General features: G+C 51.7%; 1 protein-coding gene across 1 annotated transcript in view; it reads right to left on the bottom strand.

Moving 5' to 3' along the window:
- PLXNA2 (plexin A2) overlaps positions 1-21,006 on the bottom strand; it is a gene marked incomplete at both ends in the record, with an annotated part of 86,308 nt that overhangs the window by 22,805 nt on the left and 42,497 nt on the right. The window contains 10 exons of the mRNA XM_079546544.1: positions 225-361; positions 2,560-2,677; positions 5,264-5,415; positions 8,501-8,685; positions 9,033-9,129; positions 10,389-10,589; positions 15,055-15,169; positions 16,905-17,001; positions 17,525-17,678; positions 18,383-18,506. Coding sequence (XP_079402670.1) covers positions 225-361; positions 2,560-2,677; positions 5,264-5,415; positions 8,501-8,685; positions 9,033-9,129; positions 10,389-10,589; positions 15,055-15,169; positions 16,905-17,001; positions 17,525-17,678; positions 18,383-18,506 — 1,380 coding nt within the window. The remainder of the gene's footprint in view (positions 1-224; positions 362-2,559; positions 2,678-5,263; positions 5,416-8,500; positions 8,686-9,032; positions 9,130-10,388; positions 10,590-15,054; positions 15,170-16,904; positions 17,002-17,524; positions 17,679-18,382; positions 18,507-21,006) is intronic.

The raw sequence follows: 21,006 nt of genomic DNA, 5'->3' as shown, positions 1-21,006 counted from the left end.
TGCCCAGGTGCATGGTGGGGTCGTGGTCCCTGGAGGTGTTCATGAAACATGGAGATGTAGCACTTGGTGACGTGGTTAGAGGGCATGATGGGGACAGCCTGAATTAATGGTAGTGGTAGTTGGACTTGATGATCTTAAAAATCTTTTCCAGCCTTCATGACTATGATTTCTGAGGTGGCAGTGTGCTCAGCCCCACAACCCCCAGCCCCCAGCCCAGCCCTTACCCCTGAAAGGCGCAGCTCTGGTTGCCCAGGAGCACGGAGACGTGGCTGCCAGCACCCAGGTGCTGCCCTGTGATGGTCACCAGCGTCCCACCCGACTCAGGGCCACGGCTGGGGCTCAGGAAGCTCACAGTTGGTGTCTGCAGAAAGAAGGACAGCTCATCATCCCCGTTCTGGCAGCATCCCACCCTCTGCTTTTAAAATGGAAAAGCAAAATGGAGCTGCGTCATGGCCACCTGATACAGCTGCTGCTGAAATGTTGGATCGTGCTGTGAGTGAAACACATCCCTACAATGTAATTGCAAGTTTAGCCTGGGCAAAATTATGTACTTACCTTCACCTCTGTTCTTAGAGAAATAAAGCTGTAAATAAAAATGAAATACAGCACAAGTGCAGCACAATGGACATCGGAACACAAATGGTTAAGGTTTGTCATATTAAAGAAGCAGGTCATGGGAAACAGCACATGACAGCAGCACAAAGCAGTGCCAGCAGCTCCAGCTCCACGGAACCTGCAGTGGTGGTGATGTGGGGACAGAGCTCACAGCTGGTGATGAAGGGAGAGCATCTCAGCCTGTGTCCGCATCCCACTCAACACTTATCCATGGTACTACTGCAGCAGTGCCACCTTGCCAGCCTGCCCTGCACTCGTGACCCCAACTTGTCATTGCTGTGCTCACCCGAACTGCACAGAGCCCACCCTGCTGTGGACAACCACCCCAAGTGGTTCTTCTTCTAAACAAGGGAAAGGCAGAAGAGCTGAGTACGCACACTGAGAACCTGCAGCAACTCCAAGGCTGGGCCAAGGCCAGTACTGCAGGAAGGACTGAAAGCTAAGTCAGAATCTTCCATCTTCAGCTCACGGTTTGGTGATAATTATGACAGATTTATGGAGCTGAAGTAGCTCCAAGGTCCCACTTCCCTGGGTACAATGGGTGTAATTACGGTGACAGCTGAGCTCCTGCCTGGTTGCAGCACCAGATGAGCTCACCAAGGCATGAACCCTCTCAGGGTCAGAACACAGCTCTGCTTTAAGGTACCAATCAATTTTACTACTGACTTTAATGGCATAAACCAGCTGTAATGGAATTTGTGGAGGTGCCAGCAAGAAAAAATAGAGGCCAAGTAAAAGAAGGAAATGATGTCCGCAAAGTTTTAGATGCCTGAGGAAAAAAAAATCATCATCAGGGTGCTGAAAATCAGCAAGGGATGGTAATGTTCAATGCATTCCTATCGTGGTTGGGCTCTAGCAACTGCTGGCACCCCGGTGTTCTGCACCCCTGGGGAAATGCAAACCCATAGGATGGTGGGGCTGCCCTGATTTCCCTCTCCACTGGGTTATAGATTGTGGCCAATCAGTTTGTGCTGGCATTGCACTGCATGCACAGATTCCACTCAGCACAAAATCAATGTGGTGGGATGAAGTGCCCTATTTAGACAGAACTGGAGATAGGAGGAACCCCAGCTGTAGCTTTAGGTTTATGAATCAAAAGGATGCTAATTAAATAACCCACTGACCAGCACAGAACCCCAACCAAAGAGCAGCTCTTCATTAGGCAGACAGAGGAAGCCTATGTTGAGCTGGCATCCTTGAGGGGAGAAAAAATAAAATCATTAAGTATCTGGATCCGGAGTAATTCTCCACCCCAAAAGAAAAAGAATAAACCAACAGAACAAACTATTCCAGATCTGTTCAAGTTTCACAGGCAGGTGATTAAAAGGAGTTTCTAGCTGGACCTCAATGCCTGAACCACAGAAGGATGGCCTCAGGCACTTGCTGTCCTTCTCTGTGTGTTTCCGTGCTTGTGCCAAAGTCCCATCAGCTCCTGCACTATATATATATATGTGTGTGTGTATCTGTACCACAAATGCAAACAAACAGCTTCAAAACCAGCAAGAAGCAACAGCAGAGATTTCTTCCCTATAGCAACGCTCCTTCTTTACTCTTCCTTCCCCAAAACACAGGAAGATTTGGAGTCCTGACCGCAACCCCAGGACAAGACCACACGTACAGGAGTCCTCGAGCACAGCTCAACACCACGCTCTGCAAAGCAGCCCTGCTCTGAGCACACAACCCACTTTGCTAGGAGGAGCCCTGAGCAGCAATTCAAAGCTTGCCATTATTCAGAGGCACAAAGCTGGAAGCAAATGCCGTGCAAAGCCTCCTACCTAAACACTGCTTCTTCTGTAGGCCTGTGTGAGCTTTACACCTTGGGAGCACGGTGAAGGGCTGCCAATGCGCTGCTCATGCAATGCCAGGGTGAGAGCACTGGAAAAGCATGGGTTTGCCTCAGGTGCAACAGAGACGTGCTCAGCCCCCCCAGTGTAAGGAACTCACCACAAATGTGTAGTGCTGCAGTGACTTGGCCGTGAACTCAGGCTTGCACTCTCCGATGCACAGAAGCACTGGGCCGGAGCTGATCCCAGGGAGTGCCTGCCCCATCTCACAGACGATCCTGGAAGCAGAAATGCTGCAGTGAGGGTTTGCCAGGGGCTGCTAGCACAGGGCTGGCTGCTCGCTGTGTTATTTTTCTCCTTTCCCCTCTTTTACTCTGATATCTGCTTCTTTTGGAAGGAGTTAATTACTGAGTCTATTTTTACCCCCACATAGTAATTTAAAGGGAAAAAAAAAAAAATCAAAATTAGACATAATTATTACAAGCTGTAAACTCCAGAGCAAAGCAGAGCACTAATGGCAATATATTAGCCAGTAGCAAAGTGAGTGCTAAGTCCTTAGAGTAACAGATGAGTTCATTAAGGGAACAGCTCACACTGCAGTCTCCCAGTTAATCAAAAACACAGAAACCTGCTTGGGGATGAGAAAGACAGCACGGTGCAGGCAGGGAGAGCTGCTGCACAATGCACCCACATGGATAACAGGGTCAGGGTAAAGCACTGCCATGAGCCCTGTGTCCCTCTGCATCCTGGGGGCATCCTGAAGGGTCACTGAGAGCCTGAGCAGGAGCTGCTGGGGTGCACTGTGATGGCTTAAAGCTGCAACCCACAGCCCCTGGCAATGGCAGCAGGTCTGCTGGAGATGCAGGGAGAGGTTTGCAAAGGGCTGGCAGCTGGCAGGGCTCCTCTGCTACACTTGGAGGGATTGCTGCTTGCTCCCATGGAAAAAGGTCGTGAGCATCCTGGAGAGAGGCCTGGGGGTACGAGAAAGCTACAACGTGCAGGAGCAGCAGCACAGGCAAGGAAATGCTCAATGATGTTCAGCCTCAGGAGCCAGAGAAAAAAGCCAAATTCCCCTCCCTCACTGCAGCTGAAGGTGCTTTTGCAAAGCAGGAGGGGAAATGCTTGCTTTTCCCCCGACCACATGAGAACGCATGAAAGGCTCCAATCTGTGAAGGCAGAATTTCAGCAGCACTAAATTCACTACAGGTAAAAGAAAATAAAGAGACGAAAGAACCTGCAGACTGCACGCACAGGTGCTGCCAGGAGGCTCAACAAAATACACACATGCTAATAACGAGCTCTGATGTGCACCTCATTGCTGCACATGAAAATGGGTTGCCTAGAGAGATGCTGTCTTTAGAGAACACAAAGGCAAGTGCCTCAGTGTGCCATGTGTTCCTCACTCTGCCTTTATCCAGCCATGGCACCTCTCTCCCCTCCACTGCTGCTTTGTTGCTTGGCCTGCTGTAGGGTCAGGGCCTGCAGGCTGGGATGATCCCAGCAATCCTGCAGCAGGCATGAAAGAAGCCACGCAGAGGATGCATCCACCAAGTGCCACCCATGGGAGGAAACACACAATTCTTGATGCTTCCCAGCAAAGCAGCACCCACAGGCACTGCATGCATTCCTCACGCAGCACCAGGCAGGAAGGAAGCAGCAGGGGGTGGAGTGACCCCGGTGCACCTGATCCTGATTCCCAATCAAAGCCAAATCCCCAGCAGGTACCTTGTTACAAAATGATGCATTCGGCACCGCTGTAGGGTGCTGATTGCTGGGCTAAGTGGCCCTTTCACCAACATTAACCTAATTGCTGGCTGATAGATTGCGTGGCTGGAGCATATGGTGAGTCATTACAGTCTTGGAATTCAGTCTGCCCACAGAAGCCTTAAGAGGGTCCTTTTATCTGTATTCATCTTTAAAAGGCAGCTCTCATGCTAACGCTTGCTGTTATCTGCCCAGGGTAAATGTTTTAATGATGTTAACAAACTTTGAAAGCTCAAGAGCCATAATTAGAGTCATGATTATAAAATCAGGGCTTCGTACCATCAAAGGAGGGAAGTTTTATCATATTCTGTCCTTTATCTGAAAAATAAGATACAACAAAATTCTGCTTGGCGGAACAGCGCCAGCCACGGGCACTGACTGCTCTGCACATGCCTGGAGCTGAGCAGGCACTGATGGTGCTGAGCAGCTCTGCAGTGCCCTTCATGCAGTGATAGCAATGCTGATGGATCAGGGAAGGGAGATCCATGGTACAGGTAGGAGCAATGAGCAAAACTGCACTGCCAACACATCTTGGTGACGGGTGGGACCCACCAAATGGATGGCAATGCCAGAGGATGGTGGTTTACAGCTGCTCCCAGGGCACATCTATGCTGCTGTGAGCATCCCCACGAGCAGCCCTGGCACACCCTGCACCATCCTGCTCCCAGCAGTGGCACCAGCCCTCCCCAGCAGGATCAGTGTCACCGTAGGAGCTTTATTCGCCCGTCCTCTGTTACAAGCCTATTTTCTAATTTTTGGCTGACATTTTTTCTTAGTGAAATAAATGAATGGGCTCCAACAGAGGGCTGCTCGGATGAGGTGGCTGTCAGCACCTCGCGCCTAACAAATGGCAGCACACAGCCTGCAGTGCCAGCTGCATCTCAAGCACAAGGGGAGCGGAGGGGGCAGAGCCTCAGAAGGAAAGTTGCTTAGCAAAGCAGCGCAGAAGGAAACAAAACACTCTGTGAAAGCTTACAGGGCTGCTTAACCCCCCCCCCCTTCCCCAGCAAGCACCCAGCACCTCAGCCAACCCTGTTCCTGCACTGCTGTGGGGCTGAGAGGTGGTGGAGGTGTTGTGTCCATAAGTTGAGGTCACTCACTGCTCGGCGATGATGTACTGCTCCGGCAGAGGAGCACACGGCACTCCTGCCACCTGCACACCACGGGCAATCTCTGAGAAGTCCAGGCCCAGGTTGACACCACGGATGGTCACTCTGGTGCCTCCTTCTGGGGGTCCCGACACCGTCAGGATCTAAAGGGAAGCACAACAGGGGTCAGGCTGCTTTCTGCAGAGCCCCCCGGGTTGGAGGCAGATCCCACCCTGCCTGCCGCATTCACTGCTGAGCAGTCATCAAAGCTGGAACCCACATGTGTTGTCCTGAGGGAGACACGGAGGGACAACGCCACCCCCGGGGAGAAGAAGGATCACAGAATTGTGTGAACATGGTCATCTAGTCCAACTCCTCTGTTTTATGGACCTGTAGAAACCTTTCTTGTCCTTCTTTGCACCCCTTGCCAAGTCCAGTTCCATTTGGGTCTTGACTTTCCTGACCCTGTTCCTACACAGCCCACCAACATCCCTATCCTCCTCCCAGGGCACCTGTCCTTGCTTCCACTGCTTGTGCATTTTCTTCTTGCTCTGCAGGTTGGCCATCAGGTCCCAGCTCTGTGTGAAGCAGAAGCCTGGCTGCTTTTCACATACTACATAAGGCAGCAAATAACCTTCCAGCAGTTGCCTGCTGCTGTGGAGAACTTTGTTACCTTCTGCCTTGGCTGCTCTCTGAATGCAGATAGCACATTTATCAGTAAGCTGACACCTCAAGTGGCTCAAAATGCTGAAGGGTGAGGTGTGTGCTCTAAAGCTGCCTGCTTATAGCCTGCCTGAGCCTCAGCCAGCTCTGCTCCTACAGCCTTTCATCAAGGACAACGCTCTCTTCCACGAGCAGCACAAATTACAACAACACATAGGCTCAAGTTTGGGACCCAAGACTCTTAATCAACTGTTTTGAATTTGCCACCGCTCTCAGGTGAGCTACTAATCTTCCCAATGCTACAGCTGGTATTAATAAACAACATAATCTATAATAATGCACTTCAATTAACTCAATGGATAAATCTTAATTCTGCACGTTGGTTCCATCCTCACTTTTGGCACAAGATTTCAGCTCCCCAAGACCTTTCCTTGGTGCTTCTGCCCGGCTGCTTTTCCTGCACCTTCCCCAGAGCTTCCATTTCTGCTTCCCTCTCCCCCAACCGAGGTTTCCAACCCACCCCCATGCACTGCTGTGTGCTGTAACCCACACCACACGGGGAGCCTTGTAGCACTTAGCTCTGCGTGCCCACAAGGCATGCTACAAACCAAGCTGCAGCGCATTACGCCGAGTCCTGAAGGCTGCGCCGCTAATGCTCCCATCACCAAGGATCACCTGAGCCAGGCGGTTCGCATACTTGACAGCTACAACTGTCCTTTGCAGCTCCAGATTACGTTAAGACGTGTTTTGTTGTAGCACTGCGCTGCTCATTGGCTCCTCGGTCCCTTCCCATCTCCAACAAACAGCCACAGCTCGCCGTTCCCCAACCGGAGCGCAGCCAATGGCCTCACCAAACAATGAGGGGCTGATGCTGTATTTTGAAAACGTCCTGACCTGGAAAATCCCCAATATGGAGCTCCACTCGACCTAGATTTTAGTGGTCGCTAATTGAACAGTTTTGAAGTAACTGTGCCATAAAGCAGCCCCAGGGTTAGAACAGATGCATTCAATTAATTGCAGCTGGAGAGATTCAGTCAAAATCTCAGAAAGAGGAGAAGCCTTCAAGGTCCATCGTGGGGCACCCGGGGCTGCTGTGCAGGATGGGGAGCACTGGGAGGAAGAGCACCCAGCCAACAACACTGAGCTGCTCGCTTCCACCTGCCTTCATGACTTGGTAGCTCAGCAGCTCACACACTGTGGCCCACTGGGATGCTGCAGTGCAGCAGCTCTCCCCACCTTGCAGAGCGTGCTGCTATAATAACACAGGGCGCAGGGCCTCAGCTCCACCTCCTGCACAAGCTGACATACGGTGGCAATGGATTGATGGTTGGACTAAATGATCCCAGTGCTTTTTTTCCAACCTTAATGATTCTATAACACCAGACTTAGCCACAATGAGCATGAGAAAGCGAGACTCAGACCAGTGCTGTCCTTCCACAGCCTGCACCACTCCTGCACTACAGTGAGCATCTGTTTGGGTGCATAGAGAAAACCCCCTGCCCCCTCCCCAGCCACAGTCACCTTCACTCTTTGTCCTTTCCCCACTGCTCCAAGCAGCCCCATCCCAGCTGATGAGCCCAGCAGGAGCCAGCAGACGAGCACTGTCATCACTGCATGATCCCTCCTCGTCTCTGCCTTGGCTGATGGCACATTCAGAACCTAATTGTTATCTCCGCAGAGCAACTCCATTATTCAGGCTGACACTGCCCCCCCTTCAGCTGTTTGTTGCACTGATGTTATATTAATGAGGCCTTCAAATAAGTGAATAGGAGATCAGAGTGCCGCTTGTTCGCAAGAAAACTGACTTTTATTTATTTATTGCCAGGACCACAGACCGGGTGGAAGTTCTGTAGTGTTAGAGGGTCTCATTCAGTGCAAAACAAGGACTGAGTACATCCCATACGCTTCTGTGCTGGGCTTTTGGTCCAGAGCCCAATAGCAATGAATGCTTCAAGCGGCACCTGGGGAACACCAAAATCTCAGGTGACATCTACAGAATCCAAGGCTGCAACAGTCCCATGATTTCCAAGAGCACCATAAACACTTCTCTGGGCAAAGGGGAAAGAGATAGGAGCTGACCTCTGTGCCCAGAGGGTTTGGGATTAGGGATATCGATCTCGCAATGTTTCTCCTGGGCCTCTGTCATTCTCCTTCGACCTGGCTGCTCAAGGGTTTGGGGGAGTTAATTAAGCAAGATGGCAAAATATTTCATTCCCTCCTGACAGCAGCGTCACTCCTAGCAGCAGCGCTAACAGCCCACGAGCAGCTTTGCTGTGGAAAAGCTCCTGGGAGCCGCTTTGCATCCCTCAGCGGTCTGAAAGTGAACATCAGACACGTCAGCTGCAGCCTAATTAACTCTCTGGTTTAATCAGCATTCCTGTGCCAGCCCGTGGTGGTCACCCCAATGCCAGCAGCACGGCAGAGAGCGACAGCCACGCAATGGAGCTGTGCACCACACCTTGCTTGGCTGCGATGCATCCACAGTGCTCAGCACTGGGGCACTGAACCCTCCATCCTTCAGACAGGAGATGGAGACAGCCCTGAACCCACCCAACGCCAGCAGGATGCATAGCTGAGTGCTCTTACCTCAGTGATGCGTGGGTTGGAGCATTTGACATTCCTGCTGGACCAGTCGAGCCAGGGCTGGGGGCTGCAATGGGGCCGTAGGGTGCACCTGCCCTCCCCGCTGCACCACCCACACTCAAATTTGGGGTCAGCCTTCAGGCAGAGCCCACAGCTCTCACGCTGTGCTGCGCACTTGTAAAGGTGCACTGTGGGGAGAGAGCAGAGAGCGCAGTGCTGAGTGGTGCTTCCAACCCTCCGCAAACACTGAGGTCGCCCCAAGGAACTGAATTAAGGAGCAGCTCCCTGAAACCACCCACATCCCCAGGTAGCCTGGTCTGGGTTCCATGAGTGCTCCCAGAGCATGAGGTCCTGGACAAAGTTTCATAACAGCTGTAATTAGAAGCACTGAATGTTTTCTAGAAGTCATTCTTTCCATAGATTGTTTTTACAGCTTTCATTTCAGGGCTTTCAGTGGTTTTCCCATTGCCATGGTATGGAGCTGCTCCCACCCTCACTGCCCACAGCCCCCAGCAGCTCTCACAGCCCACATTACCTTTCACATCCTCCGGGTTGTCAATGACAAAGTTCCCATTCCACACCACAGCAAAGTCCACTGCTAAGTTGCTGATGTCCATCCCATCGTAGAGATACTGGAGAAGAAGAGGGAGAATGAAACGCTTAGGAGTGTGCATCAGAGACACTGCCAGGAAAGGAGGGTTTTTTAAGAAGCAGTGATTATTCTCTGCATCACGTGCTGGTGGCTGATCCACCACCATTTCCACATTCCAGCTCCAGGGTCTTGCTTTGCCTCCCTCCTCCTCACTGTGTGCAGATAATTAAATCAGACCTAGTCCCTGGGAGAGGTAATGGATTAATTACTCCCCTTGCAGCAGCTGCTCCTGTTGCTCAGCCCCAGCTCATCAATATGGCCCCTCCAGTTCATCAAGAGCCACTAAAGAGGCTTAAAAAACCACTGCCATTGAGGCAGACTACTCCATGCAGTGCTGTCCTTCTTTAACTCACACTTGGTTCCAGGGATTTACCTTGCTGGGCTTCACTGAGTTGTTACAAAACCACATCCTCTGCTCAGCTGATGGAGCTGTTCATGCAGAATTGCCCTTAAACTCTCTACCTACCACTTCCCATCAGCCTAACAGGAGGAAAAAGCGCTCCCCTAATGTTTATAAATCGCTCTGGATGGGAAAAGTGCTACACGGTATTAATACATTTATTAGCCACCAAGCTGCAAGGCCCACAGACAGCCAGTGATGTATAAATACCCAGCACAACTTTAAAAAATTCAAAACTTGATTAACAATTTAAGACTGTCTGCACTGAATATTAAAGCACGCCCAAAGTTCCCTGTGCTGATGGCCAAACCCAACCGTGGGCGCCCTGCAACCCCTCTGAAGAGCCCCTGCCATCTGCTGAGCCCCATCCTATGCAGGGCAGAGCTGCCTTCTCCACCTGCTTCTTAGCAGCACCCCCAGGTGATTCACAGAAACATAAAATATAGAATGGTTTGAGTTGGAAGGGACCTTTAAAGGCCATCTGCTCCCATTGCCCTGCACTGAAGAGGAGCAGCCACAGCTCCACCAGACGCTCAGGTGCTCAAGGGTCTGCAGGGACGGAACTCCATCACCCCTCTGGCCAACACGTCACTGCCATTATTTACTTATACCCAATCTAAATCTCCCCTCTTTAAGTTTGAATCCATTCCCCCTTGGTCCTATCACCCTGCTACCGAGCCTGTCCTGCTTCTTACACCCCCTCTTCAGGCACTGAATCCTCCTCCCCCCCCCCCAGCCAAACCCACCTCCTCCTCAACAGCAGCCCACTCTGGGCACTGCAGTGTGCCACACACACAGGAGGTGAGTGCAGCTAAACCAGGAGGCAGCTTTGTGCTCACCGAGCTGTTCTGGCACTGCACGCTGGAGCTGTTGAAGCGCAGCGCGGGCACGCGGTGGATGACGCCCTGGATGCTCAGCACACATTCGTAGCCACGTTGGCCAGATTGAGGTTGTGGAAGATTCCGGGCTTTCAAAGTGATGGGTTTCACTTCTCCAACAGGGATCAGGATCTCCTCGGTGGGGAAGAGCTGGGGGCAGTCCTGGAAGTGGCAGAAGAGATGTCGGTTTGTGGTGTGCGGGGATACAGAGCAGCTCCAGGACGGTGCTGAGCCTTGGGATGAACACAGTGCCACGAAACTGGAAGCGGTCCTTTATATTCTCCATTGAAAACCAGGTGGGAATGTTTCAAACATCAGTGAGATTGCAACGAGGGAGAGAAGAACTGGAACTGTGTATACTGAAAGCATGGCAGTGGGTGGTGGTGGGTTCTTATAACTAAGCACAGTAATTAAAGCATTAAGTAGAGAAGCGTGAATTGTTTCCACTTCTGCCACTATCTGGCCAAAATAATGCAATTGTAAATCAGCAGCCACTTTTAACGTTAATGCTGCTGTTCATATTGCTATTTCTGTTACATTTGCTATTGCAGGAGCTTGAGACTTCACTGCTGAAGATGCTCGAAGCAAAGAAAGGGAATCCCCCTGCAAACACTGCTGCACTGTAGAGCAGCACACCCAAGCATGAGATGGATGGGGCTGTACACAGCAATCTGTGATGAGCCACAACGAGGGCTGCTGGTGCCTGGTGAATGCATGACATTTCTCCCATAATATCTCAACATCCTAAAGATGATCTCCTCCTCATGTCTCACTGTGAGATGCATGCAGGGTTTGCTCGATTTCTGTCCCAGGGACTGCAACATGCAGAGACAAAGGCTCTGACCATCAGAAGCATTTACATCCCATTTAGCTCTAATTTGCTTTGATCTGATGGAAACAGGTACCTAAATACCTGTAAGTAACTGACACTCTGTGATTAATCCCACGCTGAAGTTTTAGTGAAAAAAACTGACGGATGCTTCCCTCTGCTCTGCCAAATCCCATGCTGGCACTGCAGCTCTCCTGCCCAGCCCTAAAGCCGGCTTTGCTGGGATGCATCCAGGCAGGAATTCTGCACTGCACTGATGGCATCAGGACTGCGCTCCCAGCCCAGCTCCCGGCACGGGCAAGTTGTCAATGAGAACCAGCTGCTGCCCGAGCATGGAGGAGTTGGTAGCTTAAACTGCTGCCTCGTAAACCTTTTTAGAGGCACTTTTCCTTATATATTTTTTATTTTATTTCTAAAAGAGACTTTCACGGATTAACAGCCAGGAGCGGCTTGAGCTCCAGCAGCAGAAAGCTGGCGGTGCTGGGAGGGGGAGCACAACTCAGAACTGCAGGCTGGGGGGAATCCCACCACCGAGGTGCTGCAGTCTGGGATGCACAGCGCTCCCCACCCAGCTGCCAGCACAGACTTTGCTCCTCCTTGCACCCAACCCATGGCGAGCCACCATCAGGGGAGCAGCAGTGGAGCCCATCATTGCACGGTGATGCAAACCACGAGGTGCCCAGCAATTTGCTCCATCATCCCTTTACTTTGTGTCCTTGTTTTTTAATTCCTGAGGACTAAAGCCTGCCCCGAGCCAGGAAGGCTGTTATTACCTCCAATCACTAAACAAACACGCGCTGAATTCCCTCATTATCCTCCTTGACTTCTGTAAAGCAGAACAAACACAGCTTGGAGCATCCGCTGGAGAAAAAGCAGGGTGATGCACGGGTGGCACAGACTTGGGGAAAACTCAGAGCTGTGCAGAGTTCACAAAGACATTTTATGCTTCTGCAACACTTTTTAGCCTCAAAGATTGCGAGGTCTATAAATACCTTAAACGCCAGAGATAAGCATCTGCCTGTGGAGCAGAGCAGAGCACCCATGGTTACTATTTGTGTTTAACAGAGTGCTTTTAGTGGGTCAAACCTCGCTCTTGCTTGCAAAAAGAGTGCCTGGAAATGGCAGGCATTGCTTTTGACTGAAGGATTTCACCCAAATGGAAGGAAAAACAACATTTCTTCCGTTTTTTTAAGCTAAAAATATGAAAGGCCTCTACAAATGTTAACTAGCTGCACACATTTCAGAGCTCTGAACATAAACGATCCTGGCACATGAATGTAAACTCTTGGCTCACAGATGCGCTCCCAATGATATAAATTACGGTCCCCATCACTCATGGAGACACATTACTCTCCATTTATGCCATCAGAGAGGAGAGCAGATCTCGCTCCTTAGAAACCAGACGTGCAAAGCAAGGCAGCAGCAGAGGGACTGTTGGCACTGCTTTGTGCTGGGCTTCACTCTCAGAAGTGAGATGGTACCCAGCAAAGCCGTGTGATGACTTCAGGGGACAGAAATGCAGCCCCTGCTTGCATCTCATGCACCAGAGTTCCCATTTAGGCATTCAAATTGAGGATGGTAGGAACAGGTACCGGGAAGGTTTGGCTTGTTTTATATCCTTCCTTCAAGGTGCATCGAGCAGTGCTTAGCATCAAAGGGCACAGCCAGGTGCAAAGACGTTGCTCTAAAAGCAGCAATAATTTAAATCCCAAATCCACAGAGTCAGAACAGAGCTTAAATCTGGTTCTGCACTTAACTTCCAGAATCTGAAACGCTCCGCTCCCCTGATTCAGCATCTCACATGTGGAAATGGCATTATCCACACATCAAAGCAGGAAGGGATCCCACATTCTGGGAAACTAATGGGATTTATTTGGTTCTAGCCCTCCATTCAGATGGGTGTACAAATATGTCTGCGTCCACATTCCTCTTCATCTCTGCATTTCGTACATTTACAGCAACACATCCTATGTATTTACAGCAACACATCATAGCCATGAGCCACCCAGGCACAAATCCAACCCCCAGGACGTGCTAACATGATGCCACAGGCACAGAGCTCCACGTGTGACCCCTGTGGGCTGAAGCTCTGCAGAGGACTCTGTGCACAACAGACCTTGGGATTCAAAGGGAGAGATGCTGATAAGACTACACACTGAAGCCACTGTGGTTGGAATTGCTTTAGGAGAGGAAGTTCTTCAGGAGGCACTTGTTTGATGCAGGATGGAATGCCCACAGCAAGAGCATTAGGAGAGCCTGGTGTACACTAGTGGCCATTCATTCACCTCAAACAAACAAACACTTGGGTTTGGCTGGTTGGTTGGTTTTACCTGTGCATTCAGAGGTACAGAGAAGTCTTGATAAGTAGTGGAGTATTTATATCATCACTGTTTGCCTTTATCAAAAACCATCGCTGGGTGTTATATTACTGTATAACATCCTGGCTGAGAACTTGAAAGGAAGGGGAAGACAAAGCCTTGGAGCTGTGATTGCCCATCAGCCCAGCAGGGATGGGCAGAGGTACGACTGCTGGCAAGTCCCACGCACTCCTGGAGCAAAGCAAGGGACGTGTCCTACTTTAGCAGAGACTTGTCAAACACTCCTGATATCCTGGGGCAGAAGACCTATGAAAGTGAGAACTGCAATTGTACAGCCTTGGAAGAGGGCAACGCTTTGAGTGTGAAGCAGAAAAAAAGAAACAACACGCACCCCTTGAGAGAAGCAAAAGCAAAGGTTTTGCTTTCTCCTGTTATCTTAAAAGGAAGTCTCTCGGCTTTGAACTGGACTGGGAAAGCTTTTGGTTTGTCCCCAGAGCAGACACTTCTCCTTGGATGTCTGTACCCTGCATGAGACTCTTCACTGCACTTTGTGAGCGCATCCCATGGTCCCCACTCGGGGTGGCACGAGGCTGGCAGCGTGCATTGCCCATCCTGTCCCTAGGAGTCCTCCATCTGCCCCACAGCTCTGTGTAAGGGCAGAGGGACCAGGACCAGTTGCTGCCCGGCTGCATCTGCTCTGTGCTAGGTGAAACCACATGGCAGAGCACCGTGCAGCTCTGTCTCAGCCCCATTGCTGCTGGGATACAGCTGCAAGGAAGCGGACAAGATGCAAAGGTCCCAAACTGCAGGGTTGGTGGTAACTTAGATCAGGAATCAGTGCTAACAAACTCTTTTCCTCCATAAATCCCTCTACCTCAGGAAACACAGAAGATCTGGCAAAGCCGATAATGGGCTTTGCCTCCTTCTAAGTGTTAAAAGCCTTCTTGGAATTGAGCCCCACACTTTTTATTAACAGCTAAGAGAGATCGCTTCTGGTCCTCAGCGCTTGAAACCTGAAGCACTTCTCTTTTCCAAAGTCTGGGGCTCTTTGCATCTGTAATTCCTTTCTTAATCAGTTTGCAGTTGGGTTCCAGCCCCAGCTGCAAAGCTGCCAGCAGTCCCAGAACGAAGCACCACGAGTCCCACCAGCAGCTCTGCACTGCACTCACTGCTGGGCAGATCCTGCATGCTTCGTAAAGCCCCTGAGATCCCAAAGGAAAGCACTACGGCAATTAGAAGATTAATTACGGTTATCACTGAACCTGAGCAGACCCACGTACTGAAGGCAGGATCAGCTTCAGCATTCAGGCTGAGGCACATCACTCGTCCTGCACCAAAACTTGGCTGCCGTGCTCCTGCTTGCAGCTGCACTTCCAGATGCAAAACCAGAGAGAAGTCAAACAGCCTCACACAGCGCTGGTTCTGCTCACGGTGCCACAGGAAAAGCAACCAAGAAAGAGCTGAAGGCAGAGCGTGGTACCTCTGAGATGTTGATCCGTCCCTCCTGGAAGGAGCAGGTGGTGGGATCGTGGGTGCACAGGTTGCGGTACTTGCACCAGTGGCAGCGGAATGCACTGTTCACACAGGAGAGGCACCTGGGGGGAGAAAGGAGGAAGGGGTTACCAGGTTGGGAGCCCCGTGCTGCAAGGAGTGAACCACTCCTGAGTCAGAACATGGCCTCTCGATCTGATCTGGTTTTAAGGACTGCTGCCTCTCCTTTGCTTCAAGAATGAGTCAATGTCTCCAGGGCACCTCTCCCTTATCTTGTGAAAATGGACTTAAAGCAGAAGCCACCAGCAAGGTCCCTGACCATGACAATTCACACACTCAAGAGCTGAGCCTGGTGAGCTCACAATACCTGCATCCAAATACATTGCCTAGCAAAAGCTGTCTGCAAAACCTACCCCTTCCTGACCAGGTACAAAGCTCTCTACCACTCCAGCCAGCTCCAGATGCCTGCAGGGTGCACACTCCATGCACCATAGGCCCTGTGCATGCTGCTGTGCAACCACAGCTGCTCCCCTGCCTGCTCTGCCATGCTGCAGGGAAGGGACTCTGATCAACAGGTCCCCTCCTGTGCTGGCTCAGGCCCGTATTCCTTTCTGCTTTACACATGCTGTGATTCATTCCTGCAAGGCTGGCTCGTGCCCTTGCTGAACTCGTTGATAATGAGTTCAGGATGATGTAAGTGCTACAGAATTTACAACCATGTTCACACTTTATCTCCAAACATGAGCTTTGAGAAAGGCATGGTCAGATGGAGCCAAGGGACAGAAAAGATGCATTGCCTCTCCTGATCCAAACCTCCACACGGAGGAGAAAATAGGAGTCCTATGAAGTCACCTCTCAGGCAAATCTGAGGACCCAGCAAAGACGCAGACAGGACCATAGGTGATGGCAGGAGCAGGGAATGCTGTCACTGAGGGACAGGGGGCAAGAACAGAGCTGTGCAAAACTGCAGCACAACGGGAGGCACTGGAGCAGGGGATGCAGACCACCGGGAGAGGCAGCAGTGGGGGCTGGAGGACCCTCAAGGCTTCTTTCATCCCGGTGCCTCTGCAGTGAAAAAAACATACATTGAATGCATGCCTAGAAAAACCCACTGCTAGCCAAGCTCACCAGAGCACGCAGCCCTCTTCCAAGTGCAGCAGGGAACTTCCCATAGCTCAAGGCTTCAAATCCAGGGCAGAAAGGCTCTCAGTGACCCCATGCTGGCACTTATCAACTCCTACCGGGCAGCAAAGTATGCTCCAAAAGCAGAGCTGAGAGCTGAGCCCTGCTGTGGGAGACACAGCCCACCCTGCAGGCACTGCTACTCACTGCCCGACCCATGCCAGGTCCTGTCTGCCTTCCATTTGGGTGCTTTGGTGCTTGCTGTGCTTCCAAAGAGAAATCTATAAACACTTCAGATGCTCACACACAGCCATGTGTGTGCCTGCCAGGGTGAGCAGATCAGGGGGCTGAACAGCACATACTGTGCTCAAAGCAGCATGGAGCCTTCCAGCCCAGCGCTACTGCTGTGCTGGGTTCTGCCCTGCTGCTCCCAGCCCACATCCTGGACTTGGTTCTGCTTCATCCTCTGAGAGCATCCACATTCACAGTTGCAGGATGGAGCAGCTTGGGGGCACCAGCAGGTTAAGGTTTTTTCAGGCTCCTGCAGCCTCTATCTCAGCAGGCAGGAGAGCTGCAGGCTGCTCAGAGGGCAGGGAGCTGGAGCTTCCATCCACAGCAGGTACAAAGCGCCTGGCTGCTGCCTGCACGTGGCTGGAGGGTGCACCCCATCCCACCAGGACCCCCCCCTGCACCCCAGGAAGGAGGGTGGGCACTCACAGCTGGTGGGCACTGCAGTTGTAGAACTTGAACTCCGTGCTGACAAATGTTCTTCCCGTCTCCTGCGATTTCAGCTGCAGCACCACACCGAACCAGTCTGCAGAGCAGGACAGAGCCAGTCAGTGCCCAGAGGTAATGTAGGAACACAGGGGATTCAGCCACAAACCCTCTGACACAGATAAGAGCAGATAGCAAAATGCATGGGAGGGGTGGGGATCTGCCTTAGGACACAGCTGAAACAAGTCTGGGATGACATCCCGTTCCATATTGGAATTCTGCCTCCTGTACAAAAGCCCAGTAACTCAGCCTAGCCCAAGACCAGGAGATAACAGTAGAAGCAAGGCCATCAGCAGTGCTTTTTGGGAGCCTCAGCCCTGAGTTAATTAAGAGCAGATTGCTGGGCTGTGGTACACCTGCAGTAGCCCTGCCACCTTGGCTCCCTGAGTTTAACACTTCTCAGTCTCCATATCGTGTCGCGGCGACACAAAGACATCAGCACAGCTGACACCTGGAAGGATGCCAAGGAGAAAATGAGTTTTAAGCAAGTCTCTTTATGGAAAGAGAAAAGTACGACAGCGGCCACTTGTTAATGGAGGAACAATCCAAAGCTGTTTGCTCACCTTGATCCACGGGTATGGCTGGGACATCCCTCGCAGCCGGTGAGACGCACACAACTCGGCTGCCCACCACCTGACCCTCTACTTCTGTCAGGTTCCCAAAGAGGCAGGTGACACCAGCTGCCAGGTCCGGGGCATCGCTCACCAGCAGGCTGAGCTGCATGGGGGCACAGAACTTCAGCAGTGTGTTAGTGGGACAGCCCCCACCTGCTCCATGCAGTCAGGACTGCTGCTTTGCTGCATCTGAGCCCTTCAAACCTCACTCTGTACAAAGACCTGGGATTACCCCGAGCCAACACCTTGCACTTGGCTTTGTTGAATCACAATCCGTTCTTGTGGGCCCAAGTTTTGAACCTGTTCAAGTCCCCCTGGATGTCATTCAATGACGCACAATCTATTGATGCACAAAGATCTCACTGAATCTTTGCAATTCAGGGAGCTGCTTGCCCTACAAACCCCCGCTACCCTCAACTGTATCAGGGACCTGCACAGCCAGGAGCAGCTCCCAGCATTTGCAGCAGCAGCAGCGAGCTCCCCATGCAGCCCGGCCCCAGGAGAGGCTGCAGCTGCTGCAGCCCATCCACAGGCACCGGGAGCTCAGGAGAAGCAGCTGGGAGGTTCAGAGAGCCAGCACTGGGCACAGCTTCTGGGGAAACAAAGCCTTTCCTTTCAACAGTTCATGAAACCAGACCGAGAGAAATGTGAGCTGGGGCCCATGGGGAAGGGGGAATTTGTTGCTGTGATCCCTGCACCCCGTTCTCCCCCCTTTGCTCTCCTAACCCATCCCTCTGCAAGCCTGACTTCATGGGAAAACAGTTGTGCAGTGGGAAGGGAAGAAAGGCTGGAGAGTGGAGCGCTTACCGGCAGGCTGTGCTGCGACACGGAGATGCTGCTGGGCTGCACCATGATGCTCATGCACTGCCCGATGCTGTCGGCAAAGCGGTGTGGCTCATCAGCCCTCTCACAGCTGTCCCGTGGGGAGCACCTGGGGAGCACATGGCAGTGCACATCATCAGCACACAGCAGTGCACATCAGTGCACGGAGCTGCAAGACGAGCAGAGTTTTGGGTAGGGGAAGGACTGGGGGTGATGCTCTGCCCAGGACCAGGCATGGATTGCCAGGTTAGGATCAAAGGGCCCTGCACACCTCGTTCCTGCAAGCCATAAACTCATTAGATGTATAGAAAATAAAACGTAAAGCGGAAACAAGGTGATGCCTTCATTCCAATTAAAACAAAAGCGTACAGCTCATTAATTGACTCTTCCTGGTGCTGAGGAGTGCATTGTGCCAGCAGCAGGGATTTCCTCTCTGGTGGCTGCAGGCTGCTCCTCACCAGCTGTCCTGCCCTGCTCCCAGATCCCTCCTGTTCCTACCCTCAGGAATGCATCCTATGACCCCTATTTTCCTATGGCAGGTGTCCTCAGAGCACAATGAAACGTTGATGAAGAATCAGGCTAAAACATGAAAAACAAGTCCAGTTTGACAACAGGGAGAGGACAGAAACAGCTCCAAAATGGAAAGCATGGCAGTGCCACGGCTGCAGCTACGGCTGCTGCAGGGAAACTTGTGCCTGAGTTAATGCCAGTGGTAGTGGAGTGCCCACTGGGGAGGCAGGGAAGGACTGTTCATGTGTCTGACAGATATCACACAGCACAGCACTGGGGTCCCTCGGGGGTTTTTCTATTCCATGTCACTTGGGCAAAATCTCTCCCTTCAAAACCCACCCCCTGCAGCAGATGACACAGCGCCCTTCTGATGCATTACCCAACTACCAGCAAACTTCATCACTTCTCATGCAGCATCTCAGACCCCACTCACAATCGTGGTGCAGAGGTGGGGGATGCAGGCACTGCCAACAGCCCCATGTGCCATCAGTGTTCCAATAAGAAAAGTTCACCCTGATCCCTCCCAGCACCCAGCGTGACACCCGGCACACACTGCTGCTCTCCTCAGCCCCTTTTTCTGGAGTATAATGGAGCTAAATATGAACCCTGCCAAAAGAAGAGTTATTGAGGTTTAAGTGAATCTCTGAGATAGCTTTAAAGTGAGCTCTTGACTGGAGCCTTTATCTCATTGACTCGCTGGAATGGCTCTTTTTTATCATACTATTTATGGCAACAGCCCTAACAGAGATAAATAGGCCTGTAGACAATAACAGACTTGCAGAGAGCAGCATATGGAAGAGCCTTGTGGGTTTTGGATCCCACGGGGCTGAAGAGTCTTTAATGATCTCCTCGAGGCCTCTGCTTGCTCCCAAGGAACCATTTGAATGAGAGGAGGAGGAGCGAGCCTTCCTCCTGCCATGGGGAGAATGCTGGGGAGCTCTGCAGGAGGACGAGCACCTGCCACATACAGGTGGCTGAGCACCTTCCAAAGCAGTGTCCTCAGTGCCCCAGATCATGTGTGTGCTCTCAAGGTGCTCCAGCCCTGCAGCTCCATGCCATGGAGTCACCCACACGTCTGCACTGCTGTAAAATCCCCACAGATGGTTTCACTCCTGAGCACCACTGCTCTCCAAGTCTCAGTCTGCACACGTGTGTGCAAACACCCCGCCGTACAACAGAGCCTTCATCCCTAACTCAGGGCTCTGAGAGCAGCACACCTGGAGCAGGCACTGCTCCCTGCATCCATCTCACACATCCAGTGCGTCGCTGTTTACAACCCAGACCCCATAACAAACACTTTGGCAGCTCTCTGAGCACAGCAGGAGCATCCCAGCCTGCCCTCACCGAGCCACGAGCAGCTGGAGCAGCTGGCAGGAGTGGAACAACGCACAAGTTAGAGGAGAAAGATGACAAATGAAATACAAACACTCCAGCGCTTGGGGCCTCCCAACAAATATGACAGAGGCTTCAGGAAGAGCAAGATAAACTCAATTGTTTGCACCTTAAGACAAAGGCTAAAAACATGACGGTTGCTTCAAGCAGTGCAGGAAGTGCAGGGCTGAGAATTGACATCAGGGAAGAAAGTGTTGGCGGGAGGATGCTAATGCCCAAATGTCACAGCCAAGTGGGCAGAGGAAACAGCACTCTGCTCTCCTCTTGACATTGAGAGTTTTCTCTCTGCAAAATGAAGATAACAACCTTTACCTGCTTCCCAGGTGGCTCATGAAGATGCAGTTCATTAGTATTGGGAAAGCACTCGCTGATCCTTGCAGAGGAGCTGCTACAGGGGTGCAAGGAGTAGCAGCAAAGGCACATCCACCCAACCTGCCTGCAGCCTGCAGCAAGCAAGGACCCTGTGCAGAATGCCACCTGGGGGCACGGTGCAGGCATGGCACTGGGGCTGGGTGCACCCGGGATGCTCCTGCAACGGTTTTATCCTATTTCCCTGAATGCAGCACCAATTCCTTGCAAGCCAAACGAGCCCTGCTGGGCACTGGAAGCTGTTTTGCACCCCAAAGCACGCAAGTCCCTAATCCAGGCCAGATTTTGCATTTGCGCCTGCCTTCCTCCTCTCTCTCTCTCTCTCCAACACCTGCTGC

This window comes from Tetrao urogallus, assembly GCF_951394365.1.
Source record: "Tetrao urogallus genome assembly, chromosome: 24".
NCBI classification, from domain to species: domain Eukaryota; kingdom Metazoa; phylum Chordata; class Aves; order Galliformes; family Phasianidae; genus Tetrao; species Tetrao urogallus.
This window is presented reverse-complemented; position numbering and strand designations above follow the sequence as displayed.